The sequence below is a fragment of the Leucoraja erinacea genome, chromosome 1 (assembly GCF_028641065.1).
Source record: "Leucoraja erinacea ecotype New England chromosome 1, Leri_hhj_1, whole genome shotgun sequence".
Taxonomy (NCBI): domain Eukaryota; kingdom Metazoa; phylum Chordata; class Chondrichthyes; order Rajiformes; family Rajidae; genus Leucoraja; species Leucoraja erinaceus.
In genome coordinates, this window is record NC_073377.1 from 151,492,608 (window position 1) to 151,512,340 (window position 19,733).

General features: G+C 41.3%; 1 protein-coding gene across 2 annotated transcripts in view; it reads left to right on the top strand.

Annotated features, from left to right (window-relative positions):
* etfdh (electron transfer flavoprotein dehydrogenase) overlaps positions 1 to 19,733 on the top strand; it is a 42,639-nt gene that overhangs the window by 2,082 nt on the left and 20,824 nt on the right. For both annotated transcript variants that reach the window (XM_055645868.1, XM_055645861.1), the window contains exons 2-7: positions 4,052 to 4,198; positions 11,357 to 11,586; positions 12,753 to 12,834; positions 13,055 to 13,173; positions 16,186 to 16,263; positions 18,420 to 18,566. In XM_055645868.1, coding sequence (XP_055501843.1) covers positions 4,052 to 4,198; positions 11,357 to 11,586; positions 12,753 to 12,834; positions 13,055 to 13,173; positions 16,186 to 16,263; positions 18,420 to 18,566 — 803 coding nt within the window. The remainder of the gene's footprint in view (positions 1 to 4,051; positions 4,199 to 11,356; positions 11,587 to 12,752; positions 12,835 to 13,054; positions 13,174 to 16,185; positions 16,264 to 18,419; positions 18,567 to 19,733) is intronic.

Consider the following 19,733-nt stretch of genomic DNA (forward strand, 5'->3'; position numbering starts at 1 on the left):
TCCCAACCCCTCCCCACTCCTCCCTCCTCCAATCATCGCGCTGAATAACCATGTCCCGCCACTATTGCCTGCTGACCGACGTCTCTCTCGTCCAATCGGCGCCCTCGATCATCAATCACACCCCCACTGTCTCGCGGAAAGTGGAGATTTCACCGGGTTTTAAAATCCAGATTACAAAAACCTTGGAGGGGATGGGGGGGGGGGGGGGGGGGGGGTAACGTGTCCTCTCTGGACCCCCTGGGTTTTCTGCCCCTGCTGAAGAGAAAATTGAAGGGGACAAGCCTCCAAAACAAGCATAAGCTGTAGATGGCTGCAATACAGGCCTGGCAGAGCATCAGCAGAGAAGACACCCAGCAAAGGGTGATGTCCATGCATCGCAGACTTTGAGCAGTCATTGCATGCAAAGGATATGCAACAAAATACTAAACATTACTACTTTCATTCACATGACATTGCTGTGTCCCAAACATTATGGTGCTCTGAAATGAGGGGACTATGTATAAACACTGCTGTAATTTCTACATGGTGAAACCAAAATGTATCAAAATTAGTTTGAAGAAGGGTCTTGGCCCGAAACGGCACCCATTCCTTCTCTCCAGAGATACTGCCTCTCCTGCTGTGTCTCTTGTTTTGTGTATCTTCTCCATCACATTCTTCTATCATCTTGGGAAAAGCTGAGAATTCATGAACAAAATTAGAGCAAAGTTTGTTCCATGCAACATTCATAAATGTATAGGAAGGAACTGCAGATGCTGGTCTAAACTGAAGATATACACAAAATGCTGGAGTAACTCAGCGAGACAGCAGCATCTCTGGAGAGAAGGAATGGGTGACGCTTCGGGTCGAAACCTTTCTTGCATGCTTTATCTTATCCAAAGTATCTGCGATATTCATGGCATTGTAGATGTGTGACTTCGAGAATTACCTTCTGCTGCATCGGTTACTTGAATAGCTTGAGAAAATGTCTTTTGTAGGTAATCTTTAAAATATATAATTATACCTTAACTCAGAGCTGCTGCATTTGTGGCAGTATACAAACTTTGACATTTAGATGAACATAATCCAAATATGTAGGACGCTGTGGGGTATTATTAAGAATCAATAAAATCCTGAATGTCAAATTCATGGAAACGCATCAGGAAACGCATCGCTCCACATCAGGAACAAAATAGTCTTGAAATAAGGGCAAAGTCACCCATCCGGACCAGAAGAGATTGCTTCCAAATTCCATTCAGTCCATAGGTTCTTGGATGGATAAAACAAAGTTCAAGTTTAAAATCTCCGACAGTATTTCCACCAAGCAATATGGTTGTCTCTTGCTGGTTTATGCACTGGAGCTTTATGCACTCTGTTCCTCTCTTGTAATATGTGTACATTGAGGTATACATTTCCAATATAATGCAGACTCATGACTCTCATCCACATTGAATTCCTTTGGCACAATATTTCCCTCTATAATTATCTAAGCTAAACCATCAACAAATTCATTCACTGCTGCATAATGGACATGCTGCCTCCCTTCGCATTGTAATCTTGTACAAATTAGCCCTTGCTTTAAAAGATACAAAGTGTTGGAGTAACTCAGCAGGTCAGGCAGCACCTATGCAGAGCATGGATAGATGATGTTTCGGGTCGGGACCCTCATTTTAACGGACCCTTTTATAATGGATTTTGGTTATAACGGGCAGACCTGCTGACCCACCCCCTGCTTGCACTGTCTCCCCAGCTCCGCATTCCAACACTGCTCCCAGCTTGTAAGATGCACCAGTAAGCCCTTCACCCACTGCACCGTCCAGTTGATACGGCCGTTGTGACTCATGTTGTAACCCCCAGGAACTGTGCTTACTTCAGGCCGCTGTAGCTGACAGGACGCGCTTGGTCACCATGGGGTTCCCTCCCCTCCTTTGCTCAGGCTTCTTTCTGTTGGCCATCGCTTTGTCCACTGGGCCTCTTCCCCCCCCCTTCCCCCACCCCTTCCCCCACCCCTTCCCCCGCCACCTCCCTCTCCTGTCACTTTGTTCACGCCACCCGCTCCTTCCTCCACCGCTGCCTCCTCTTTTTCCCATCACTTTGTCCACTACGCCTCCCCTCACCCTCCAACGCCGCCTTATCCACCTGAGTCGCTGAGAAGCTCCATCTTGGAAGATGTCGGCGACTATGGAGGAGAAGCTATTTAGCCTGTGGTGAAAACACTCAAAGTTCAAGGATACTCACATGTCAATAGTTAAGATGCAGTATGCAGACAAACGCTTGCGTTTGAGCATAGAGGCCAACTTCTAAGCTATCACTGACATTTTCACATAAGCCTGAGGATGGGCTTTAAACCCGAAATCTGCAATATAAAAGTGGTCTTTCAATTTCCTGTTATTGCATCACACTTCTCACTGACAATAAAAGTGTAGTGAGAATCTGAAAAAAGTGAGACTACATTCAATATCTTGGGATGCACTTCTCGGCAAAGCGAGGCATTTATAATGAAACTCGCCTTCAATGTCCTTGTTACATGTGGAAACTGTCTTCAATGTGCAAGGACAATCGTTAGGACCTTTCTCTATAGGGCAAAAGAGTATTTGAAGACCACAATCTCAGATCCAACATAAAATACATGGTTCAAGGGCAGCAGAGAACCCTATGTCATGATCTGAAACCTGCAGTACCTATCACAGGCATCCCAAGATAAACTCACTCACCAATGTTGCCTCTACAAAATCCCCCAAATTTATGGGAAGTTTCCTTTCAAAACCTATTTCTCCTGTATTTTAAGCGTGATTACATTCAGTTGGCTGCAGTGGATATGTCACATCTATCACGTGTCCCTAATCAGACTTCCAAAAATGATGCCCTCTTCTGAGATCTGCCATGGAAGGAGATTATCAGGTGGAAAGCGGAAAAGATTTGAAGATAGACAAAAATGCTGGAGAAACTCAGCGGTTGAAGCAGCATCCATGGAGCGAAGGAAATAGGCAACGTTTCGGGTCTGAAGAATGGTTTCGACCCGAAACGTTGCCTATTTCCTTGGCTCCATAGATGCTGCCTCGAACACTGAGTTTATCCAGCATTTTTGTCTATTTCGATTTTCCAGCATCTGCAGTTCCTTCTTAAACAAAAGATTTGAAGATGTACCTGAAGTATCCTTGAGAGGGCGCCCAACACAGGCTACTATTTGCGTGCTAGCTGCAGATGCAGATCCACAAACTCACATTACAATCGCTCCACACTCTTAAATCTGTATTCATACAGCAAGATTTCCCACTTTAATTATGATCTGCTTATCTTTCCACTGTAAATGGATCGATTGTAATCGTGTATTGTCTTTCTGCTTACTGGTTAGCATGCAACAAAAGCTGTTCACTGTACCTCGGTACACGTGACAATAAACAAAACTGAACTGAACATCCTCATCGACTCCTGGGAATCTCTGGCTCATGACCAATTGCATAATGTGGAGCATGATGTTGGAAACCATGAGGCCATGTGTCAGACACACACAAGGCATTGCAGAAGGAGTGCATCATTCCACAAGATAAAATACAATTGCAATCTGCTCCATCTGCAAGAGTCTGTGAATCCCATATTGGCTCCATCAGCTACCTCAATCCACAAAACCGACATGGAAATAAGCCATTCTCAATCCTGAGAATCTACCTAAGATCGTGAGCTCTAAACTCCTTTCAGGTTTAAATAAAATCAATCTGATGTTAATACAATAATTCACACTGCGACTGATAGTGGGGATAAACATCTTGAAATGGTTGGGATGAAAAATGAATTCAGTCAAAGTTTAGCTTTAGAGTTGATCTCAATATGCATATAAGCATTCTCACCAAATCTGAGCTGTAAACAAATACTTACTTTGTGCGATGTATATTTGCAGTTGGACAGAGTAATTTTAGAGAACGATGGTTGGCATTAGTATAATATGATTTGTAATGGACCTAAAGATCAAATTCTTTACATGGCATACTTAAATCAGCCGTGGCAGAGTCTCATGTTGAATATCTTGAATGTGTACTTTTGAAAATCTGTATGTTAATGTGTTTTTCTTCTGCAGTACACAGATGTCTATGTTCTGTCAACACAGTACAGAGAGGATCTCTTCTGTCCTTGGTTCATGCGGAAAGATATGTTTCCTCTTCAGTTTCCCGTATCACGACACACTACACAATCCATCCACGGGATAAAGATCCACGATGGAAAGGTAATTGTCATGGAGTTTGAATTGTATGCTGGGAAAATTAGTCCGGTTTCATGCCAGCTTTGAGGATTTATGATTTTAAATTTATTTTGTATCCCTCTGCAATGCAAAATTAAGCTTGCTTTCCTAACATTTAAACAGATGATAGTAAAAGAACAGTGAATCCTTGCCTTCATTCAGGTTATAGATTCTTGTTTGGTTTGGTTTATTGTCACGCGTACTGAGGTACAGTGAAAAGTTATTAGTTGTGCATCACCCAGTCAGCAGATCATGTCACCATGAGAACAAACATGAAGAATAACTAACAATGAGCATCTACAGTGAGAATTTGTTTTCTTATATTTGTTACTACAGGAATACAACACCATAACTGGCTGAATATAGTTATACAATGTTTGTTTCTTACCTCACATTGATCCAGAACAGTGAAAGGCCATTGAAATTGTAGTTTTAAAGTTGCCGATTTGACGTACAAAGATTTATTTTCCATTGTCTTCATAATCATAAAAATACCCATATCATCAAATGAATAATGTATCTATAAGATGGAGTCACTATTTATAAACTGAATTATTTGTATTGCATTTTGCCTGATGTTTCTACAATTGTTTCCGTTTTGGACAGAAATGGAGAGCCAGTAAGACAAATACCACAACAACTACCCAAAGTAAGCGGGGTGCTGTCTTGTGTACGGTTGCCCAGCCAGCAGCTGTCCTGTCCTTTCATCTTTTTTTTCTTATTTTTAGTTAGTTTAGTATTTTGTTTAGGAGTTCTAGCTTTTTTATAAGTGTGGGGGGAGGGGGGGGGGGGGGGGGGGGGGGGGGGGGGATATTGCCTTCAATTCCCTCAAACTATATTTTCAGGGTCCCTACCTGGTCGGAGATGCAGCTTTTGTCCGGGCTGCACTCTTGACCCGTCCTCGCGGCCTAACAGCGGGCCTGGAGCGGCGTTTCCTGAGGGGACCGCCCAGAACCTCGGCGGCGGCACCGGCATCGGCGGAGCTGCGGGTCTGAGGACGGCGGTGCAGCGCTGGAGCACCATTGCGGGGCGGGCGGTGCCTTGCCTGGGTCGCTGAGCTGGAACTCCGGTGAGCTGGGTCCGTTGCGGAGCTGCGGGTCTGTGGAGCGGCTGCGGGCGGCGGCGCTGAACTTTCCATCGGGAGCCTGGAATCTCTTGATGAGATTGCCAGTCCTTGTCGGCTCCGGAAGCCACGGTCTCGAGTAAGGAGGGTTCCCATGCCGCTGAGAGGACTCTCCCGACGTCGGAACAACATCACCCGGCGAGAACGGCCTGGAACATCGGGCCTCCGTAGAGGCAACTGTGGAGGCCTCAATTGGCCCGACTATGGGGGAACTGGGGTCGGGGACTGGACTTTGTGCCTTCCCTCATAATGGGAACCATTGTGGGGGGATGTTTTCATGTTAAAGTTCTTTAGTATTGTCATGTTTGTATTCTTTTTTTTATGTGCTGCATTGGCATAACAAATTCCACCAGCCGGGCTGTGTGGTCATTAAAAGAATCAATCAATCAATCAATCAAGTAACTTTAGTCGCACAAAAAAAGCACCCCTTGGCTTAGTCTTCCCTTCAGGTACCCAATCTCAGACTCTTCCCTTTCTCTCCATCTCAACTGCAGGAAATTGGCTAACAATAAACATTGGTTATAAGTTTATAAACTCTCACAGTATCTCAACTATCTTCCACCCTAACTTCTGATAAGAATATCTCTCCACCCTTGTCAGTTTTGGTCTATTGGCAAAAACTTTTCACATTGATGCCTGAGATGTCTTCATTCTCTTAAGTCATGACTTCACCAGTTGACATTACTCTTGACCATATTTCACCTATTTCCTATACTTTTGGTCTTCTGGACCAAGTAAGGATGGCGTACCCCTGGTCCTTGTCTTCTACCCACCTGCCTACACATTCAATGGATCATTCTTTGCACTCATGCCATCTCCATCAGGGTTCCATCACCTAAAAGATCTTGTCACCCCTCTCCTTTCAGTATTTCAAAAGGGAATGTTTCCATTGACTCCCTGTTCTGTTCTTCTGTATCACCAACCACTCCCCTTCTTACAACCCTTTCCCATTTAACTGCAACTGCCACGTCTGTCTAACTTACTTCCTTGCCACCGTCCGTGGATACAAGCAGCCCTTGCAAAAGCAGCGATTCACTTGCACTTCCTCCAATCTTGGAGGATTCAGCATTCACAATGTGGTATCTTGTACATTGGAGAAACCAAATGCAGATTGGATGATCACTTTGGGGAGAATGTGCTATTTGTCTGAGGGGGTGACTCGGATCTCTCTGCTCTCTGCCATTTTAATTCTCAGTCTCATTCGCATTTTGGCGTATTTGTATCCGCCCTTCTGCACTGCCAAAACAAGGGCCGCAGTAAGTTTAAGGAATAGTACCTATCCTTTGATTGGGTACATTGCAGCCTTCTGGACCCAATGTTGAATTCTATAACTTCAGTTAACTCACTTTTTCTCACAGCATCATCTCATCGGCAAGTTGTCTATATTGACCCAGTTTTTCTCGCTTCACTAGCACAGCCTGACTTGCGAATCATGACCTGCAGACATGCATTTTTTTCACCCCTTTTTAAATGTTTGTATTCATACTCTCTAATCGTCCTTCGTCTGATAGCATTTTGTTCCACTTTTCTTTTCATTAACTGCCCCAATTAATCCATCAAGTGGATGATCTCTACAATTTGCTGGTCTTATCAGAGATACTGGCCCTATCAAGATATACGCTTATCCTATCCATTCTTCACCAGCCTCAAATTAACTTGTTGTCTCTCTTATTTCCATTCATAGTTCTGACTAAGGGTTTTGGACCTGATATGTTAACTTTGTTTTTTGTTCCCACAAATTCTGCCTGATCTGCTGAATGCTTCCAATATTTCCTGTTTGTATTCTATATAGTACTTAAGCTAATACATTCATAGCAATGCACGATTGGTTCAGGCTGCCTCCTACAATTGTCTACATGGATGAGGCACTTTTTATGTGAATATCTCATCCTATGGTTTTCTATAGGGATACCTTCCATGTTTCCTTATTTCCCGTGAAATATAATTGAGCTGTTTTTGGCACATCAGGAGCTTAAAACAAATAAATTGGTTTATTTCCAATTTGTGTAAATTATTCTAAAATGCAACGTATATTTTATATTTAACCTTCTGTCCCACCAGTATGCCAAGCTCCTATTTCTAGAGTTGTATTTAGTTTAATAGAACTCCCTTAGTCTACAGTGTGGTCATGTTATTGGGAGATATGTCTTTAATTAATTAAGGTTCTCGGGTAATGAGTAGTTCAGTTTTAGACTGTTGCATTTTACATTTGTACGGTTGTTTATGTGTAGCAATTGCCGGAAGAGTTTTCCATCCTATGACCGGTTTTGGTTGTCAAAATACAATGTATCCAAATTTAATTGTATATCCAATAACCATAATGGTCACAGCTTTCGAAGGAAGCAATGCAGTATTTCCTCCTTAACATTGACACTTTAGAATTTGCATCTTATATCAACGTGTTGTAGCTGCTTTTAATTCCAGCTGAAATAATGTGTTTTTGAGAGATTATTTGTCAAAAGGGCAGATGAGTGCGTCCTCACTTAATCTTTATTCCTTTAGATTTATTTGTAAACAGGATACCATGAGGGGATTAGATGGGGTAAATGCATAGTCTTACCCGGGATAGGCGAATCAAAAACCAAACAATATTTGTTTAAGGTGAGAGGAACACGATATGAGAAACAGAAATGAATACCTCATACAACAGAAAAACGGCTAGGTATTAATAGCTTTCAGCTGTCAGCATAATGGTGATTTAATATAGAACACACATGCAAACTTTTTAATGTGCTTACACCCAAGTATTGCCTAAGCAAACAGTCCAATACACCTTGTAGAAACAAGGAACTGAGATGCTGGTTTACACAAAAGGACACAAAGTGCTGCAGTGACTCAGCAGGTGAGGCAGCGTCCCTGGAGAATATGGACGTGATGTTTTGGGTCAGGACCCTTATTCACACCAATACACCTTTCTAGGAATCTAGAACATTAATGCTACTACGTCAGTTAGTTTTTATTACTATTTATATAATTGAGGTCAATCTTCCAACTTCTGATGAGGACACCCTCCTGGGTCGTGCATAACATCTCCCACATCTTCAGTGCCCAGATGGAGTCATTTTTATTGCTGTCGCTGCTACTATTGTTTCTACAACTTAAATATAACTTTAAAATCCTAAAAGGTGTATAATGAGTGGTCCACTTGTTAAGTTTGCTTGACAGCTTCTTTCATCACTAAACAGGCATTCTTTATCACTTGTTTACCCCACATTTCTGCCTGGTTCCTTTTAAATTTATATATCATATTTTTAAATTCCTGGAAAATGACAGCAGTATTGAAGGCAACAACACATAGCATGAAGGTAAGCAATATGGTAATCCATAAACCTAGTGATTTTTAATTTCCTGCCCGTAATCATCACCAGGATACCTCATGATCACTGATGCAATAACTCCATGTTGCTTCATTCCGTGCTGAATCTTTTACCTCTGAATAATAACACGAGACTGCCCATGGTCAACCCCATTTTGGGGACATTGTAAAGTTTTTCTAACTTCACTGAATCATCCAATTTGATGGCCATGATCTGTGTTCCCCAGAGAATTTGCTTTCTTGATTCTGTGAAGCCAAGCCAGTCGCAACTGTCTGTGACTTGCACCCTATGTTGATTGGTTAACAATGGCTTGGATAGTCGAGCTCCTGTTTCACAATGCCAGTAATCTGGATTCAATCCTGGCCTTTGGTGCCACCTGTGTGGAATTTATGTGTTCTCTCTGGGAGATTTTCCTCTGAGTCTCAAATAGAAACATTGAAACATAGAAAAGTGAGTGCTGGAGTAGGCCATTCAGCCCTTTGAGCCAGCACTGCAATTCAATATGATCATAGTTGATCATCTAAAATCAACGGAAATTAACCTGGTGAATCTATGCTGCATTCCCTCAAAAGCAGTAATGTCTTTACTCAAATTAGACCATAATTGTGTATAATACTCCAGGCGCAGTCTCACCAGGGCCCTGTACAACTGCAGTAGGAATTCCTTGTTCCTCAACTCAAATCCTCTCGCAATGAAGGCCAACATGCCATTAGCTTTCTTAACTGCCTGCTGTACCTGCATGCTTACTTTCAGTGACTGATGTACAAGCACACCCAGGTCTCATTGCGCCGCCCCTTTTCCTTATCTGACACCATTCAGATAATAATCTGCCTTTCCTATTCTTGCCACCAAAGTGGATAACCTCACATTTATCCACATTATACTGCATCTGCCCACTCACCCAACCTATCCAAGATTCCCTGCAGCTTCATAGCATTCGTCTCGCAGCTTACACTGCCATGCAGCTTTGTGTCACCCGCAAACCTGGAGATGTTACATTTAATTCCCTCATCTAATAATAATAATAACCTCATTGGAGAGTGTTACATTGAAAAAGAAAGTAAAATAAATAAATAAATAAGCCCTCGTCCATAAATCGTTAGGGATCATATATATCTAAATAAAGCTGGGGTCCGGGCGTAGAAGGCACCGAACCTGGAGCGGTTACAAGGGTGTGATGAGTCCCTGACGGCCGTCAATCGTTATCTTAACTCCATACCAAGGGTGGGCTGGTTGGGCTGGTTAGTAGATCAATTGACCAATGTAAATTGTCCCCTGTGTGTAGTTAAGTGATAGGAGGGGGTGGGGGTGTAATTAGTGGGATACATTGGGAGAATAGGTTACAGGGAAAATTAATGTGGGAAGGGAATTGCTTTACGAGCCAGCATAGACTCCTTAGGCTGAAGAGCCTTCTATCTCATAAGAAAATGTAATGGCAAGTTTATTTTTCTTTAATGAGATCTCATTTGATTGCAGTTACAAGATTCTGCTAATTCTAATTTACTTTCAATATTCAACTTTTTATTTAACTGAGAAGATTCTTTCATGAATGCAGAAACAATAATAGCTATAGCTTGATTGTTTATCAGCAGAACATATTTAATAAGTATTAGACTAAGTGGGACCCGTTGGGTACCAGCATCACACGGGAGGGCTGGTCACCAATGCAATATTCCACTTCTCCACCAATTCCAATATTGCTCGCCGGAGAGGGGGGGGGGGCTTTCTGTTGCGCTAGTATGGGTGTTGTGGGCCGAAGGTACTGGTTTTTCCAGAGGGCTAGTATAGACATTGTGGGCCGAATGGATTCTTGGGCTGGCAGCCAACTGTTGCAGCGATTTTAAACCCAAGCCAAGGCAAACAATTTGGCGGCAGCCACCCGACAACCAAAATTAATTTTGTGAACACAAACTTTAAAAGGCGAGGCAAACAATTGGGCAGCAGCCACCCGACAACCAAAATTCATTTTGTGAACACAAACTTGTTAAAAAGGCGAGGCAAACAATCGGGCAGCAAGCACCTCACAGCCGCATCGAGGGGACTCACCGTGGAGTAGACGTGCGTTCAGTGTTATTCGCAGCTCAGAGATCCGTGACCCTCTCGCTTCCTGGGTCTGGCAGAGACTGTGTGAGGGACTACACTTCCAGGTTTTATAGTCCCGCCCCCCCTGCCGCCAGCAAGGGCAGCAGAGAGAATGGGGAGTTTTTTTTAAACATTAATATCTCTGATTTTTCATCGATGGGATAAATCCTCCGGTCCCGAAAGGCGGAGGGGGGCTGTGAGCGTGGTGGCCAAAAATGACGGCCGTAGGTGGCAGCGTTCTCACGGAAATCACACCACAGCGAGCCAAAAAGCGGTCAAGATCAGACTTTTAGTAATAGAGATAAACTGCATCCCCTAGAGAGAAACAATATTTAACAAAGACAGCAGTCAGTGTAGGAAGAAATTCAGATGTTGGTTTACTCTGAAGATAGACACAAAATGCTGGAGTAACTCAGCGGAACACACAGCATTTCTGGAGAGAAGGAATGACCCGACCCGGGTCTCGACCCAAAACATCGACCATTCCTTCTCTACGGAGTCGATAGTCTATTGTGTCTCATATCTTTTTTTTTGTCATGTTTGTTTCGTCAAATATTTCCAAATATTCAAAATAAGGATGATTTAATATTTCTTATTCTAGTATTGCATCTTTTTTCTAAGGGGTCAGCATGGAGCGATTCGCTGATGAAGCTGATGTAGTAATAATTGGTGGAGGTCCCGCTGGCCTATCTGCAGCAATCCACCTGAAGCAGCTGGCTGACAAACATGGCAAGGAAATAAGAGTATGTGTGGTGGAGAAGTCTGCACAGCTGGGTGGACATATCCTTTCAGGCGCATGTCTGGATCCAAAAGCTCTGAACGAGTTGTTCCCTGATTGGAGGGACAGAGGGGTGAGGAAATTGTTTATATTTATTGCAAGTTTGTTTATTGGCTTATTGAAAAATTACAATTTCTAGATTATGCTGCAATACTAATCGATTTGATGTGGAAAATATCAAAGGTTTACTTGTAATAGAGCGGTTGGGTGCAGTTTCTATATGGTAAAATATGACGGATAATATATTTGATTTTGGTACTGCAATTTTGAGGCAACTCAGTCGTTAGAACTTCATGATTGTAAGTCCGCAGGATCCCGTGCTGGAGCTCTCGGTCAATCTCCAGCAAAGGCCTCCGACTCCTCAATGTTAGGCTGCAGTGAGGACGGAGATACGATACGGAACAAATCGCATCTCCGTCGAGGTAAACAATGAGAAAAAGTTTCCTCCAACTCCCCCTCCCCTACCCCCCACATAAAACAAGCTAAAGAATACTAAAAAAACATACATTTAGCACATCAGACACAAAGAAGGAAAGGTCAGACAGTTGGCGTGGCAGCCATTACTGGTGCCAGCCGGTGGACATTGCAGGGATATTGCCAGGATTTCTGGGCCTGAGATATAGGGAGAGATTGGGTGGGCAAGGACTTTATTCCTTGGAGCGCTGGAAGTGGATGAGAGGTGATCTTCTAGAAGTCTATAAAATCATGAGGGGAATAGATGGGGTAAATGTAGAGTCTTTTACTCTGTAATGGGGAATCAAGAACCAGTGGACATGGGTTTAACATAGGAGGGGAAAGATTTAATGGGAATCTGAGGAGCAAATTTTTGTACACAGACGGTAATGCTGCAAATCATGTAGGAACATTTTCTCTCTGTAGAGATTAACATGATTTGGTAATGCTGAGTAGTGATAGTAAATGAAGTTAACTTTCTGAACATGCTGATTTGTTGTGGCCAACCAGAATTTTTTGTAATTATTAATTTTCTACAGTCTTTCCCCCATAGAGTTTGGTTGGGTCAATAAAATGCTTTAACAACAATCACCAGTAAGTTAAATTGAATATTATTTATGAAAAAATATTTGAGCATATCTTGCTGCTGGTTTTGAAATCTCAAAATCAATATTATCATTGTTATTCAGCTCATAAATACCTAAGAATCATAATTGTTATTTAAAGGTTATGTCTTTAGATTTATAATGATACATATTGATTTTTTTATGTGCATGCACCTAACAGGCCCCTCTGAACACTCCAGTAAAGGAGGATGTATTTGGTATTTTGACAGAAAAATACAGAATTCCTGTTCCATTGCTACCAGGTATAGTGAACGTTTGTAACCTTTTTACGTCAATTTGCAGAGTGGAACAAGGGTTTTAAAAATATTTCATATTGTTTGTAAATCTGGAAGCATGTATTTATTGGTCAGATATTGTACATCTCAAATGTTCCTTCCTGCACCACCTCGCAGTGTATGCATTTGAAAATATCTTTCTTTGGTTAAAATATTGATTTGTCTCCCAATTCTTGTTTCTGTGTAGGTCTTCCCATGAACAATCATGGAAATTATATTGTCCGTTTGGGTCACATGGTCAGATGGTTAGGAGAGCAAGCAGAAGAACTCGGTGTGGAATTATATCCAGGATATGCAGCTTCTGAGGTGAGTAGCAATTAAATTAAAAATATGTACTTATTAAAAATATATTATGAATATATTTCCTGTAATAATACATCCGTATTGTTTAGTATCATGCTACATTAGGATTTGGATGCCCTAAGGTGTTTTACAATATAACTGGGGGGGGAGGCACACTGGCGCAGTGGCAGAGTTGCTGCCTTACAATGCCAGAGACATGGGTCCCCTGTCCAATCCTGACCACAGGTGCTGTCTGTACAGAACTTGCACGTTCTCCCCGTGACCTGCGTGGGTTTTCACCAAACTTTTCGGTTTCCTCCTACACTACAAAGATGTGCAAGTTTGTAGGTTAATTGGCTTGGTATAAGTGTAAATCGCCCCTAGTGTGTAGGGTAGTGTTAATGTTAAGGGATTGCTGGTACGGACTCGGTGGGCTGAAGGGCTGTTTCCGCCCTATATCTTTAAACTTAAAAAAAACGAAACTGAATTGTTGATGTGTTTTCCTGATGGACTACTTGAACTGTCCAAAAGACTTTGGAATTAGACAGCATACCGAAGGTTCATTTCTCTAATTTGATTTGTGTCGAAGTCCAGTCTGAGGTAGCAAATGGGCCAATGTACACGGGTGCTTTATTTTCATGGTTAGTTGCAGTAATAGTACTCTAAATATTATACTGATATTATTAGGCCAATTAGCCTAATGTCTACTGTTTGGAAAAACCTTCTGTACCTTCTGAATTTTGTAGTCGGCAGGGCAGTACTCTAGGCATATCACCAAATTGGACAATTTAACATTTTATCAACCGATTTGGAGCCAATGTTAAATTGTCCTTTGGAGTGTGGGAGGAAACCGAAGTTCTTGGAGAAAACCCACGCAGATCACGGGGAGAACGTGCAAACTCCATTCAGACAGCACCCGTAGTCGGGATCTAACCCGGGTCTCTGGCACTGCATTTTTGCTGTAAGGCAGCAACTCTACTGCTGTGCCACCATGACTGCCAGAATTAGACTGCCCAAATGTCAGAATTAATGATTAAGAAAGTAATAGAGGCACATTTTGAAAATCATAATCTAATCAAGCAGAGCCAACATGGCTTCATAAAGGGGAAATCATGTCTAATTAATTTATTAGAATATTTTCACGATGTCTCAACCAGAGTGGATTGTAAGAACGTAGTTTATGCCTTAAACTAGTTTATTGTTAAACTATTTAACTAAGTGCCTCAAAAAAATGATTGATCCATAAGATTTCATGATGCTGGAGCTGTTGTACTGACATGGTTTTAGGATTCGTTAAAGAGGTAGGTAGAGGTGATTTTCTGGACGGTTACTGATGACCAGAGGTATATCACAGGAATCAACACTGGGATCACAACTGTTTACAGTATATACTAGACTAAGTGGGACCCGTTGGGTCCCAGCATCACACGGGAGGGCTGGTCACCAATACTGCTAGCCAGTGGGGGGGGGGGGGGGGGGCGCTCTGTTGCGCTAGTATGGGTGTTGCGGGCCGAAGGTACTGGTTTCCAGAGGGCTAGTATAGACATTGTGGGCCATATGGATGCTTGGGCAGGCATCCAACTGTTGCAACGATTTTAAAAGCCAAGGCAAACAATTGGGCTGCAGACACCCGACAACCAAAATTCACTTTGTGAACACAAACATGTTTTTAAAAAAAAAAAAGGCGAGGCAAACAATTGGGCTGCAGATACCCGACAACCAAAATTCACTTTGTGAACACAAATCTGTTAAAAAAAAAAAAAGGCGAGGCAAACAATTGGGCTGCAGCCACCTGACAACCAAAATTCACTTTGTGAATACAAATTTTTTAAAAAGGGCTGCAGCCACTTTACAGCCGCATCGAGGGGACTCACCGTGGAGTAGACGTGCCTTCAGTGTTATTCGCAGCTCAGAGAGCCGTGAGCCGTGACCCTCTCACTTCCTGGTTCTGGCAGAGACTGAGTGAGACACGACACTTCCTGGTTTTATAGTCCCCTCCCCCTGCCGCCAGTGGGGGCAGCAGAGAGAATGGGGAATTTTGTAAAACATTAATATATCTCTAATTTTTCATCGACGGAAAATATCCTCCGCACTCATACGGCGGAGGGGGGCTCTGAGCGAGGTGGCCAAAAATGACAGCTGTAGGTGGCAGCGTTCGCTCGGAAATCACAGCACAGTCGGCCAAAAGCGGTCAAGATCAGAGATTTAGTAATATAGATTAACAACTTGGAAGAACAAACAAATGTACGTTAGACAAATTTGTGGATAACACAAGGATCAATGGGGAGGCGAATTGCAAAATATTATGTAAATGGAGAATAACTGCAGAAAACAGATTTGGTGGTCTTTGTGTACAGAGCATGGAAATCTGGGAGAGAAATAAGGATCAACATTCTATTCACCCCTAGTGCCTAGTATACGGAAAGCTAATGACATTTTGGGCCTTTTTTCATGCGATTTGAAAATAAAAGTAGAGAAGCCTCACTGCAACTGTACAACTAAGCAATAATAAGACTAGATAAAGAGTACTTTGAACAATTTTGGTCCCCCTAGAAACAGAGATTGTTAGATTGGAGGCAGTTCAGCGAAGGTTCACTAGAATGATCTATGGTATAGATGGTTGCCCTACAAGGAAACGTTAAACAAGTTGGGCTTCTACTCGTTGGTATTTAAAAGGTTGAAACATGTAGATTTCGTGGAGGGGGGGGGGGTATGGGGTAGCGAGATAGAGTAAATACTGAGGTGTAGGAAGGAACTGAGAGGATGTGTCCTTTCATGGGAGAGTCAAGGACCAAAGGGCATGTTCTCAGAACAAGGTAATGACTATATTAACTCAATCATTGGGTATATTTCAATTTGCATCAGTAGATTTTACGAATAGTCAAGGAATCTAGGGAATTGTAGGTTAGGGTGTGGAGTTGATGTGGAACTTCATAGTGATCACAATAAATGGTGACCAGACCTACTTTATTTCTTGTTTCATCGATTATGATTTAAACGATTGCATTATTAAAAGTTTTTTTTTTTTTAATCTAGTTATTATTCCATGATGATGGGAGTATAAAAGGAATTTCTACCAATGATGTTGGTATTCATAAGGATGGTTCACCAAAGGTAGGGTTACTAAATCATATATTAAATCATGCTACTGTTCAAAAGGACAAAATATTCCAGTTTATATTTTTTTTGCAAGAAGAAATGTTTCCTTTTTTTATTCCAAAATATTTATTTTCATTCTCTTTTTACAACTCATTTTGCAAAAAAATGTTTTCTTGAAATGTAGCTGATGTTGTCAGAACACCATTTTCTTTAATACCTGCTGCTAGTTGTCCTTGGAAGGTTGTAATAATGGGTTGATGGGTGTTTCCATTATTTTGTTGCTCATCTTTTGATAAAGTTGTGGGTTTGAGATGTGCTGTGGAAGTAAGCAATGTGAGTTGCTGCATTTCAACTGGTAATTTGGACATATGGCAGAAAGAGTGCATCATTGATAGAGGAAATTGATGTTGGGGATCAGCAGCAGAGGTGCCACTCTACATGTTGCCTCAATGGGAATTTTTGGAGCTGCATTTATCCATGCAAATAGTCCAGCATTATTATTCCTGGTTTAAGATTTTTAGAATATTGGGAGAATTTGAGATGTGAGAAATAACCTTTTCTACACTCTCCACTGTTTCTTTGGTTCCTTTGTTGAGATCTCCGTATATGCCTTTACCCCTTTTTTATAAGGGAAATACAAAGGTATTTTTAAGGTCCTGCAAACGGAGAGCTAGAAATACTCATCCGGTATCGTGTGAGAAGTGTTTTGATTACATTTCAACAAAACTTCCTAATTTGATAGATCTTACTTAAATGGAGATGATCAGTACAAAGTGGTTGATAGCTCATATTTGAGCATTGCCCAGGTCATGGGGTATGATACCATAATAGGATCAGTTGAGAATGGAATGAACTAGTGTAGCTGGGACATGTTGGCCGGTGTGGGCAAGTTGGGCAGAAGGGCCTGTTTCCGCACTGTATCACTCTATGACACTAGAAACATGTAATCACATGGGGATAAAAGGTATTCAGTGTTAGTAATGAACTATACTTTTATCAGATATTTATTTTCATTTCCAGGTTACATGCTGCACTATAATGGGCTTGTTCTACTTAGGTGATTTTTGGGGCAACCACAGGCAACTGCCACTAAATTTTCAACACATTGAACATTTTTTGGCGACAGTGGCGACGGTTTTTTCTGTCGTAGGTTGACGTAGGTGTTGTCATAGGTTGTCGCCAGGTATCGTAGGTCAATTCCATTAAAACTAGTCCCTGGCAGTCGCCTATAGAGTCGCCTAAGTGGGACAGGACCATTAAAGAATTGAATAAGGTTGGAAGCTTCAAAAGCTTCAAAAGCTCCAAAACTGCATTTTGTTGTACTGATACTTAATCATATAACCATATAACCATATAACAATTACAGCACGGAAACAGGCCATCTCAGCCCTACAAGTCCATGCCGAACAATTTTTTTTTTTCCCCCTTAGTCCCACTTGCCTGCACTCATACCATAACCCTCCATTCCCTTCTCATCCATATGCCTATCCAATTTATTTTTAAATGATACCAATGAACCTGCCTCCACCACTTCCACTGGGAGCTCATTCCACACCGCCACCACTCTCTGCGTAAAGAAGTTCCCCCCTCGTATTACCCCTAAACTTCTGTCCCTTAATTCTGAAGTCATGTCCTCTTTACTTGTATTTGTGCGATGACATTAAAGTTGAATTGAATTGAATTCTGGAGGCCGTTTCAACAAAATAGCACTGGGTACAATTTGGAATTGTTAGTGATCATAATCTAACTGGATTTAAGGGGAAATGGTGTAGCTATAGTCATATTTAAAAATCCAAATATTTAGGAAAAAACTCTTTTTTATGTTTTTTTTAACATGATAAACATTTTTCTCCTTTGATGTGACATTATAAAGCTCCTTTGAAAATATTGCCAAAGCAGCAACTGAAGACATATCGCTTGAAATTTGATCTTTATTTACATTTTGTGTGATTTTGTAAATAAGATGATTTTTTGTTATCCCATTATATTAATTTTCGTGTTTAAATATATATATATTTTCAAATAGTGTGGAGATAATTTAGCTAAAATCAAGTTGAGTTATAGATGTTGTAAATTGTGTTGTAAAGTGGGCATTTATTAATTGAATTGAAAACTGCATTCTGATTTTCCCTATAGTAATAGAAATACTTTTCTATACGCTTTTTCTGAAGGACACATTTGAAAGAGGAATGGAACTACATGCTAAAGTGACAATATTTGGTGAAGGTTGCCATGGACACCTTGCTAAGCAATTGTATAAACATTTCAATCTAAGGGAGACCTGTGAACCACAGACCTATGGTATAGGTTTGAAAGAGGTAAATGTGGTTTGCATTCCTCTCCCATTGCATTTTTGGCCACTTTGTATATTCATATCATGGCTTCAACTTGGATTATGATGAGATATTGATTAACACAAAGTGGAATCACAAGTATTTAAATTAAGTGTAGTAAGGAAACATATTTCTTAATGTTAATAAAAGGTTTGGTTAGAGAATTGTGGAGCAAAGCTTGATTTGGGCGTTTTAAGCATAGATGTTCATAGGCTTGGAGGAGGAAAGGGAGGCAGGGAGATGTCGAGAAGGAATTCAGGAAAACTCCACTTGTGGCCTGGCCATGTGAAAACAGCTGACAAAATGGATCAAATGGTCTTTTGCACTGTCCCATCTTTTAGCAGAGTTGGGGTGGGGGGACATAATGGAAATCTTAGAAGCATATTGTGTCATAGGCAAGTTACAAAGGTGGAAAGGATTTGAATAAGAGAAAGAATATTTAAAAACAACAATGTTAAAAGGATTGCTTGCAGTAAAAATCTGAGATGCATAAAATGTGAGCACCAGCATCAAATCTTATGTCTTCCACAAATACATCTCCAGAATCTCTCTGTTCCTGGGTCCACCATAAGATTACGACACCCAGTCCTTCTCTCTAGAGATGCTGCCTGTCCCGCTGAGTTACTCCAGCATTTTGTGTCTATCTAAGGTTATACCCTTGTGTTTCTATTGCCTCTTTCATCCTATAAAAACAAATTGATTTGCAATTCTCTGCATTAATTTTTGCCTGCTATGTCTGCCTATTTCGTTAGCCTTCCTACTCTGCAGTCTGTTATTTGTCTAATTGTTTATTATGTTTCCGAGTTTTATGTCATTTACATTGAGTTGGAAATAATATTTCCATATTGCTAATATTCATGAAAAGGTTAAATAATTCCGCTATTGACCATTCTTCCCCTACCCCCAAATATCATTTCACACTTCCACCCAGTCGGAAGAAAGCATGGTTGATTACTCCATGCAGTCACTGCCTTTTTAATTCCGAGGACTTCAGTTCCACGAATGTTTATTATGTAACACTTTATCAAAATGAACATCAGCATTCGCTATATCAACTCTATTTCATTTATCTACCTACTATTTAAAGAACAATCTAGTCAAAAATAACTTTCCTTTAACAGACTGTTAAGTGTCAATTAATTCTGTCCCAGA